At 38.8% G+C, this 11013-nt stretch overlaps 1 protein-coding gene across 1 annotated transcript in view; it reads right to left on the reverse strand.

Annotated features, from left to right (window-relative positions):
* Positions 1–10083, reverse strand: part of LOC107460439 (cytochrome P450 CYP82D47) — a 40137-nt gene extending 30054 nt beyond the window's left edge. The window contains exons 1-2 of the mRNA XM_052253490.1: positions 8740–10083; positions 8148–8651 (exon numbers count right to left, since the gene is read on the reverse strand). Coding sequence (XP_052109450.1) covers positions 8148–8651; positions 8740–9681 — 1446 coding nt within the window. The 5' untranslated portion in view covers positions 9682–10083. The remainder of the gene's footprint in view (positions 1–8147; positions 8652–8739) is intronic.
* Positions 10084–11013: the final 930 nt, after the last annotated feature.

Consider the following 11013-nt stretch of genomic DNA (forward strand, 5'->3'; position numbering starts at 1 on the left):
TTTCGTGTAGAGACTCTTCTTGGAGTTAAACGCTAGCTTTTATGCCAGTTTGGGCGTTTAACTCCCGTTTTGGTGCCAGTTCCAGCGTTTAACGCTGGGATTTCTTGAGGTGACTTTGAACGCCGGTTTGGGCCATCAAATCTTGGGCAAAGTATGGACTATCATATATTGCTGGAAAGCCCAGGATGTCTACTTTCCAACGCCGTTGAGAGCGCGTCAATTAGGCTTCTGTAGCTCCAGAAAATCCACTTCGAGTGCAGGGAGGTCAGAATCCAACAGCATCAGCAGTCCTTTTTGGTCTCTGAATCAGATTTCTGCTCAGGTCCCTCAATTTCAGCCAGAAAATACCTGAAATCACAGAAAAACACACAAACTCATAGTAAAGTCCAGAAAAGTGAATTTTAACTAAAAACTAATAAAAATATACTAAAAACTAACTATATCATAACAAAAACATACTAAAAACAATGCCGAAAAGTATACAAATTATCCGCTCATCAACAATCAAGCAAGGACAACATGAGAGTTTGAAGGTCTACATGACACGCTTCACGACGGTAGCCATGGAAATCCCAGAACTCAACCAGGAAGTACAACTGCACGCGATAAAAAGTGGCCTTCGACCTAGGAAATTCCAGGAAGCAATAGCTATCGCAAAGCCAAAAACATTGGAGGAGTTCCGAGAAAAAGCAACCGAAAAAATTGAAATTGAAGAATTACGTGAAGCTCGAAGAACTGGCTATTACCTCGGAAGGAGGAGGAAAAACCTACCAAATCTCAAAACAGAGATTCCAAAAAGCCTTTCATGTTAACACCGAAGTTCAACTCATACACCAAGTTCAACACCAAAAGAGAGGACATCATTAAGAAAATACTACACAACAAACTAATCAAACCACCAAGTAAAGCAGGGACATACCAAGATCAGAAATATGTAGATAGAAGCAAGCATTGCGCATTTCACCAGAAGTATGGTCACACCACTGACGAGTGCATAGTAGCCAAAGACTTATTGGAGAGGCTAGCGAGACAAGGCCTGCTGGATAAATACGTCACTTCCAGAAGCCAGAAAGAAACAAGGGACACTGACAAATCGAGCTACAGCTCAGACCACAAAGAAAAGGGAGCCTGGTATGGACTAGTTGAAACTCCTGCATCGAAAGGAACAATAAACTATATTTCAGGCGGCTTCGCAGGAGGAGGAGCAACCAGCACGGCTAGGAAAAGGAGTTACAGAATCATGATGACAGAAGGATCTCGGCAACAGACTCAAACCTCGGCAACAAATGCCTAAATCACTTTCGGTGCATCCGACCTAAAGTCGCAATGCCCAAATATGGATGATTTAGTGGTGATCTCAATACAAATGGGAGAATTAACAATAAAAAAAGGTTCTACTCGGCCCAGGGAATAGTGCCGATGCCTTATTTTACTCCACCTTCAAGAAGATGCAACTCAGCGACAAAGCACTGCAACGATCACCTGGAGAGTTAGTAGGATTCTCCGGGGAAAGGGTTCCCGTATCAGGTTATGTATGGTTGAGAACAACAATGGGGGAGTCTCCGAACTCAAAAACCCTCGATATTCAATTCTTAGTAGTAGATTGTGCAAGCTCTTACAATGTCATCTTGGGACGCCCGTCCCTTAAATCCTTCGGAGCTATTGTCTCTACTATTCACCTTTGTGTTAAGTTTCCTATGCAGGATAACATAATCGCAACAGTCCATGCCGACCACGAGGAGGCCAGGAAATGTTATAATGCGGGCTTAAAAGTCACCTCAAAGAAGACCATTAGAAGAATCCATTTTGTTTACAACTCGGAAAGCGTTCCAACTTTGACTGAGCTAGATCTAAGAGAAAGCAACACTCACCCTGCCCCAAGGGACGACTTAGAAAAGGTATAACTCGGGAATCTAGACCAATTTACTAACATCGGCTCTGTTTTCTCTGCAGGAACAACATGAAATCCAATTGAGACATTAAAGTCCAACACCGACCTATTTACATGGACACCAGCCGATATGCCAGGGATCGATCCAAACTTCATATGCCACAAGTTAGCAGTCAATTCTAACGCTCGACCTATAAGGCAAAAGAAACAAAACTTAGGTGCAGAAAGAAGAAATGCAGCAATAGAAGAAACACAAAAATTACTTGATGCAGGTTTCATTCAAGAACTTCGTTTCTTGTCATGGATAGAAAATGTCGTAATGGCTCGGAAAAGTGGTGTATGTGCGTGGACTTTACAGACCTAAACAAGGCCTGTCCAAAGGATTCCTACCTGCTACCAAATATTGACAGGCTAGTAGATGACAACTCAGGATATCAAGTGCTCAGTTTCATGGATGCCTATTCTGGTTATAATCAGATACAAATGCACCCCGATGATGAAGAAAAAACAACATTTGTAACAGACCGAGGTAATTTTTGTTACAAAGTTATGCCTTTTTGACTAAAAAATGCAGGAGCAACCTATCAGAGACTGGTGGACAAGGTCTTCAAATATCAAATTGGTCGGAACATTGAAATATACGTTGATGACATGGTGGTCAAATCGAGCTCAGAACAACAGCATGAGGCCGATCTCAATGAAGTCTTCCAACAACTCCAAAAATACAATATAAGACTAAACCCAGAAAAATGTGCATTTGGAGTACATGAAGGCAAATTCCTTGGGTTCTTACTAACAAACAGGGGGATAGAAGCCAACCCCGACAAATGTCAAGCCATGATAAACATGCAATCACCTCGGTCAATTAAAAAAGTACAGCAACTCACAGGACGCTTAACAGCTTTGTCCCGATTCTTACCTGCAGCAGCGGCCAAGTCATGTCACTTCTTCAACACATTAAGGAAGACCAAAAATTTTCTCTGGATAGACGAATGTGAAAAACCTTTTGTCAAATTCAAAAATCTCCTCGGTTCACCCACTATTCTCAAGAAGCCACAACAAGGTAAACCTCTTTTTGTATTTCTTTCAATTTCAACTAACACGGTCAGCTCCGGGCTTGTAACAGATACAGGAAAAGAACAACACCCAGTATACTTTGTGAGTAAAGTATTACAAAATGCTGAAACAAGGTACCTGACCATTGAAAAATTAGCATTTGGTTTGGTCATCACAGCTCGGCGTCTGCGACACTATTTTCAAACATATCAAATAGTAGTTTGGACGGGACAACCCCTGCATCAAATATTAATGAAACCAGACCTAGCAGGGCGACTTAAAAAATGGGCAATAGAGCTCTCCAAATTCGACATCTCCTATGAATCATGAGGATCTCCCAAAATACAAGCTCTTGCCGATTTTATATTAAAATTCACCAACCTTGAAGAACAAAATCAAAACATGGGAGTTGTCTGTAGATGGTGCATCAAATGAAAGTGGATGTGGAGCAGAGATCCTACTAAAGGACAACTGTGGAGTCCAAGCTGAACAGTCAATCAAATTCCTATTTCAAGCAACCAATAACCAATCCGAATATGAAGCACTCTTAGCAGGCCTCCGGTTGGCAAAAAAAGTAGAAGTAAAAGATCTAAAGGTATACTGTGACTCCCTACTTGTAGTACAACAGATAACCGGTCAATTTCAGGTACAAGATTAGCTCCTAGAAATGTATCTAACTTCAGTAAAAAATATGATACAGTATTTTCAAAATTTTGAAATATCACATATACCCAGAGAACAAAACTGTAGAGCCAATATTTTATCTAAATTAGCTACATACATGGTAACTGATTTGGTAGATAAATTATATCACCTCACACTAACAGAACCAAGTTTAGAAATCAAATCTGCCGTAAGTATATCACAAGAAGAAGACTGGTGAAGCCCATTCATTCGCTATTTAAGAACCGGGGCAATACCAGAGGAAGAAAATGTAAGATCATTCAGATATAAAGCGAGCCATTACACCATGATGGGAATTGACCTATACAAACGGGGTATCTCTTGGCCACTACTAAAATGCCTCGGCCAAGAAGATGCAACAAATGCAATTACCGAAGTCCATGATGGTTTCTGTGGACACCACACCGGAGGTAGGAGCTTAGTCACAAGAATCCTACGAGCAGGCTATTATTGGCCGACATTAAGAAAAGACTGCAGAAATAGTGTATAAAAGTGTGATGCATGTCAAAAATGCGCATCGCTCATCCACAGCCCGGCCAAATTGTTACACACCTCAGATGTCAACTGCCCATTTTACAAATGGGGCATGGATATACTCGGACCATTCCCAGTCTCACCAGGACAGGTAAAGTTCCTTTTGGTAGCCATTGACTACTTCACAAAATGGATATAAGCGCAACCACTTGCAAAAATAACATCGGAGAAGGTACAAAATTTTATTTGGAAATCAATTATATGTAGATTCAGTTTACTTAGAGAAATCGTCTCCGATAACGGTAGGCAATTCATTGATAAGAAAATTGATTCATACTTAACTGATCTACATATCAAACACCATTTTTCCTCCGTCGATCGAGCACCCACAACGTAATGGGCTCGTAGAGGCAGCTAACAAAGTTATTTTGCAGGCCTCAAAAAAGAAACTAACAAATGCTAAAGGACGTTGAGCAAAACTCATACTAGAAGTACTGTGGAGATATAACACAACACCGTAGTCTACGACAAAAGAAAGCCCGTTCCGACTAGTTTACGGAACAGATTGCATGATTCCCATTGAAGTCAGTCAAGGATCTACTCTGACTGAGCACTTTGATGAATAGGCCAACACAGAAGCAAGATCAGCCGAGCTAGATCTAATAGAAGAAGAGCGATGCTTAACAGAGCTCAGACAAAGAGCCATGCAGGAAGCTATGCAAAAGCAATATAACAAGAAAGTACGATCGAGAACTCTAAGAGAAGGGGACTTGGTGCTAAGATAAATCGAAGAAGTTCGGAAACTACCAGGACATGGATAACTAGCTGCTAATTGGAAAAGCCCCTTCCGAGTCTCCAAAGTTGTCGGAAGAGGAGCATAGTCACTCGAAACTTTGGAAGGAACGGCTCTCCCCAACACTTCGAATATTTCATCTCTAAAGATCTATCATAGTTAACATCTTATTGTAAAAAGTGGAGTGGCTAGGTACTCTTTTTCTTGGTTCGGGGTTTTTCCCTAAGGAGGGTTTTAATCAGACAGATTTTAACGAAGCTGACCACTCCACACCTTTCAAACAACCAAGAGGTCTTTTTCACACAATAATCCAATCACTTCTTTCTTTCCAATTACTATACTAAACTTTCCTTTAGCAATATCAAACCAATGAAATATAAAGTTGGAAATCGCAAATTCATATGCATACAGCAACCATTCAGAATATTCACAAAAAAATCAAAACCGACAAAACATGTCAGCAAAACAGTTACAAACAAACAACTATAGCAATAATCGGCTACCAAATAACAGTACCCAATAAACATATTATGAATTTTCAAAATTACAAATATTAAAATTCTTCAGGAGGGGGAGGAATATTGTCAGCATGACCTTCGCCGAGCTCATCTTCCACAAGCTGACCTCCAATCACAATCTTTGTCACATCAAGCTTTCCGACGTCAAACTCGGGAGAAAACAGAGCAACTTGGCTAACAGCACAATCAAATCCCACAACAAACATCTCAAGACCCTCATCCTCAAGCTCATGAATCCAAGATGTCATCTCACCTTTTTTCTTGTCATTCTCCTTAATCTCTGCCTAGAGAAGACGGATATGATCCTGGAGTTTAACAATTTCTTCCTCCCCACTTTTCATCTTTGCGGTTACGTCAACAATGACGTCATCTCTCTCCTTTAAGGTTTTTTCCAAGCTAACCACCTTGTCCACAGCAATCTGCTGCTCCGCTCCCAACAACTCGGTCGCACGACCAACACATAACAAACACGAAGCAACGATCTACATAACAACTAATCAATGACAATTCCAGATATAAAACATATAACAAAATGAAAGACCCGCTGACCTGGATAAATTTTTCCATTCCTTCTACTCCAGTCCTTCGAGTCCGCCGCATATCTCTAGGATAATGGAAAACTCGGTCAGCCAGCTCACCAATAGGAAACTGGTTGCTCCAGAGAGACTAAGCATTTGCCAGCAGCAAAATTTTCTATGAGAAAATCTAAAAAAAGGTCCTCTTCCTCACTCCTTTCATCAGCCTCAAGAATCTGTATTGGCTTCGAACACCAATACAAAGGATATTTCTCTATTAGTTCATCTAAATAAAAGGGATACTCGGTCTCCAAAGATCGAACTTTTACGAACAAAGACTTGAAGTTCTTAAATGAAGACTTGTACAAAAGAAAAATAGAGCATCCAGAGAAACTACTAAGGAAAACCCAAAGACCCTTCCGCACCCCATTTGAGTGAAATAAAGAAAATAAAACATTAAGAGAACAGGAAAACTCGAGAAAAAATCCATCAAGCACTTGTACGCACGCAGGAACTCCCCATGAATTATGGTGAAATTAAGACGGAGCACAATTAAGCTGCGTCAGGACTTTGCACTCAAAATCAGGAAAGGCTAATTTCACATGCAACTCGGTGAAGTAAGGAATATACATATAAAAATACTCCCAATCACCTCTCCTTTTGCAGACCCTCTCCTCACTAGTACAAGGGAGGAGCTCAATGCAAACTCCCGACCCCTCCCTAATAGGCTTTAGAGCTCTTAGCTCACGAAGCGACTCGGCATCACAATACGACGCCGCACGAGTTTTCACATTAATGTGAACCCAATGATAGGGATTCTGCTTATTCACTTCAACTACTTTAACTTTGTTTTTTTCCTTTTTCCTAACCATCTTTTTAAAAGAGACTGAGTCAAAGAAAGGGACAAGAAGAGGGAAGACAAACTTTTTGAAGATATGTCCTTTTTCAATTAAGCAAAAGTAGCTCCAAGTCGAGCGTTGTGTTTCTTCCCAATGAGAAAATGAAAAAAATATTTAATTACAATCCACTAATTTATTGGGAAGTTAACAATTGAAAGTGTTCATATGCCCAAGGTAAACAATCTGTATCCCAACAGGCCAAGCAAATTATTTCAGCCCAACTAACAAGGTAAATAATTATTCAAAACTTATCTTTTTTTTTTTAACCCGTTACGCATTTAAATAAAAATCATAAAACCCAAGCTTGAAGTAGTAGCAATGCATATTGAGTTTGGGGGCTACACACTTGCCAATAAAAGACTGAGGTATAACTAGACAAAATATCCTCAACTTGCTAAAGTTGTATTTTTCAAATCAAACTTGGAGGCTGTGTATAGTATCAGTCTAACATCGGATGAACCGCATTATACCTCGGCACGTCACCCCACATTCGAAAATAAAATGACGTTATCTTAATAAACAACTTCCCATGATCTTGTTTAAAAGTCGGCCACGAAGATCTCGGCTCAAACCGACGACCCATTCAACACTAATCAAATCTATAAATCGAGCATAAGGTCGACTAAGGTCGGCAGATCATCCGACATATAATCCATTGATCATATACTCTTTTTGATAAGTAATTCTTTACTGATTTGAGCATCGGAGTCCTTTTTGTAGGTATCACGTTCGGGTCCAAATTCACGAGGGTATTCCCATTTTAGATCGGAATTAACACAAAACTAAAATATAGCTCGAGAAGGGTATCCTTACCATAACATATAGTATTTTTATTTTCTAATATAGTAATAATTGTCAGCTAGAATATTTCATACATATATAATTTTAGAAAAATAAAGAATTACTTTAATTAATAATATTAATAAATATTTTTTAATATAAAATATTTTTTAAAAGACATAAAATCATTTAAAAAAAACATAATTTTATGCCGTTAATATTAACTGTTTTTGTATATTATCTATATAGTATTATTCTATAATCTATACATTAAATGTCCTTGTTAATCTGAAGACACACTAGTAGAAATTGATATTTGATTTATTAGCTGTACACCATTTCAACAAATTAGAAAACAAAGGCAAAACAAAATCAATTTGTATTCAGGTGGCCAGTTGGATTTCTCATTGCCCATTATATGAAGATCAGAGAAGGTGATAAGCGACGTTTGACTAAAACCTCAAGCGGTGTGGTTTTGATGATTGTGAGGCCAAACGTCGCACTCATATCAACAGGAGCATCTGAGGGAGTTGTGACCTCAAATGCATGCAAGAATGCAGCTAATGCCAATTTCGTCATTTGAAGCCCAAATGACGCACCGGGGCACACCCTTCTTCCGCCGCCAAACGGAAGAAGCTCGAAATGCTGACCCTTCACATCCACATCTTTGTGTGCGCTTAGAAACCTCTCTGGCTTAAATTCCATTGGATCTGACCATACGCGAGGGTCTCTGTGAAGCTTCCAAAGGTTCAAGAACATTCGAGTACCTGCTTTGATATAATAACCCCCTAAGCTACAATCCTCTGTGAATTCACGAGGTCCTGATAGTGGTCCAGCGGGGTACAATCGCATCGATTCTTTGACCACAGTTTCAAGGTATGTTAGTTTGTTAACATCTGATTCCTTCACCACTCTTTCTTTTCCTACCTTCTCGTCTAGCTCGTCTTGAACTTTCTTTAGAATGTGGCGATGATTTAGCAGTAACGAAAGTGTCCATGTCATGGTAACTGTTGTTGTATCAGTTGCCGCTGAAATTATCATCTGCAAATAATGCAAAAGAGTTAATTACCATTATCTTTAACAAATAAAAACCATCATTAAATTTCTTCTAAACTACAATGGAGCATACCAAACAAGTGGCTTTGATAACAGTGTCAAGATGATAACCGTTAAGATGAGCGCTATCAAGAACAGAAAGCAGGACGTCAATGAAGTCTTGCTCTATTGAGTTCTCACTCTCATGATCATCAGAGTCTCTTCTTCTTCTTCTCCGATGCTCTTCCAACCATTCGGACACGATCTCGTCCATCTCTTTAGCGGTCTTCTTCATCTCTTTCACTTGGCCACCAAGATCAAGCCACCCAAGACCGGGAATGGCGTCCCCAATCACAACCACCCCCATCAGGCGAAAGAACTCCCTGAACGCCCTCCTGATCCTCCGGACTTCTCGTTCCTCATCTTCGCTTCTTGCTCTATATCTCTTCCCTGCAACCATTCTCAGAACAACGTTGAGGTTCAAACCCCCCAGCCACTTCTTCATCTCCACCATCAAATCACCATCTCTTTTCTCTGCACATTTTCTGTACAACTCTTTCACCGAAGCCTCCACCTCTGAATCTCTAACACGTCGAAGCATCTCGAACCGACGAGTGGAGAGTAACTCTGAAGTGGTTATCTTACGCATCTCGCGCCATAAATCACCATAAGGAGCGAACCCAAAGTTGACATAGTCGTGTGCCAGAATCTTTGCGGCAGTGAACTTGGGACGAGAAGAGACAACGACATCGAGGGTCGTGAAACACTCCCTGGCTAGCTCCCAAGAACTCACAACCACGGCATTGTGAACACCAATTCGGATGCTGAATATTGGTCCATACTTGTCTGCTAAGTTTCCCAGGGTCACGTACGGTTGCTTCCCTGATGAACCACCTAGGAGGTGAAGGTGACCGATCAACGGCCACCCACCATCTGCCATCGGTGGCCTGCGGCGGTCATCACGTGGTGCTGCTCTCTTGGTCAAGTACAAGTAGCAAGAAACTATTAGTATGACGACAACTATGGCGTGGATCATGATGAGACCTGTTTTGGCGCACACGACTAATACAGGGTGGAGTTCTCTTGATTTCACAAAGATTATGAAAATTATATATAAAACATATAAATATGACTACTTTTCCTTTGTTTGGGTGGTGGGAAAAATCTAGTTAGCCTTATAAAAAAAAAAAATACATCAGAATTTGTCGTAGCTGCCTTTCTTGATTAATTTGAGGTAGCTGCGTTTCTTGATTGCTTAGTTGCGTTTATTAAAAAAGTTGCTCTTTGATTAAGGAAAACTTTTCTTGCATATACTTATGGAAATGAAAGTTTCCACAAACTAGCGTTTCTACTTTCATTGGATACTAATCGATAGGAACAAACATTTTTCAACACTATCTTATCTTTAGCAGTAACGTTCATGTTTTTCTCCAGTTTAGTTCCAAGATACCGTAATGTTATTTATACGTTAAAATTACTTACTAAAATTAGTTATTAGTATAAAATATATAGAAAAGTTTAGGGGCCAGCAATTTTTGTGATTGTTAGTCATCAACTAGCCATCAATAATGATTTGATTTATTTTTAATTAAATTCTTATATATTTTTTAATTAAATTCTTATATTATATCAAATTTAATAATTAAGTCTTTATTAACAGAAAATGTTAAAATATTTATGTGGCTGGGAGATGGCACCAGTAGTGTCATTGGAGTAGCAGTAATAACATCATCAATACCTCAAACTTCCGCGATATATATACATGAAATTGATACTTAATTATTATTTGAGATTAACAAAAAATTTCCAAAATCTGAACCTTAGCAACATGAAAAAATAAAATAAAAAAAACAAACAAACTAATAATAATATCATTTTCGACCAACTCCAACACTTACAATAATAATGAATTCAATTATTTTAGCGATTTTTAGTAAATTGAAAGTGATTTGATATCTAATATTTGAGAGTGAAACTTATTCCTCTTTGTGAGTATCAATTTTTTTAAAGTGTATCAAAGACCTTTTAATAGAAGAAAAACTATAAAAAAATATGAAAACAGTAAATAAAAGATTTTGAAAATAAATTGACTGAACTAAAAATGATTTGCATTGAGTTTAAATAAAGTAATAAAATGTCTTCGATAATTAAGATTGATGAACCATTAATTTATCACTTATTTTGGACCGAATCGAGTGGATTTTATCAGCTTTACTCATACTTATCCATATAATTTGCATCTTTTTAAGTTTCCTTTCGAATTTTGTACTACAATTGAAAACATGTTTCGTAGACCTTTAAATTACTAATTTTTAATAATCTTTTATTATCATTCGATGTCGTGATGCGTTTGTTAAGTGATTTCAGG

Source organism: Arachis duranensis, chromosome 8 (assembly GCF_000817695.3).
Source record: "Arachis duranensis cultivar V14167 chromosome 8, aradu.V14167.gnm2.J7QH, whole genome shotgun sequence".
Lineage (NCBI taxonomy): Eukaryota > Viridiplantae > Streptophyta > Magnoliopsida > Fabales > Fabaceae > Arachis > Arachis duranensis.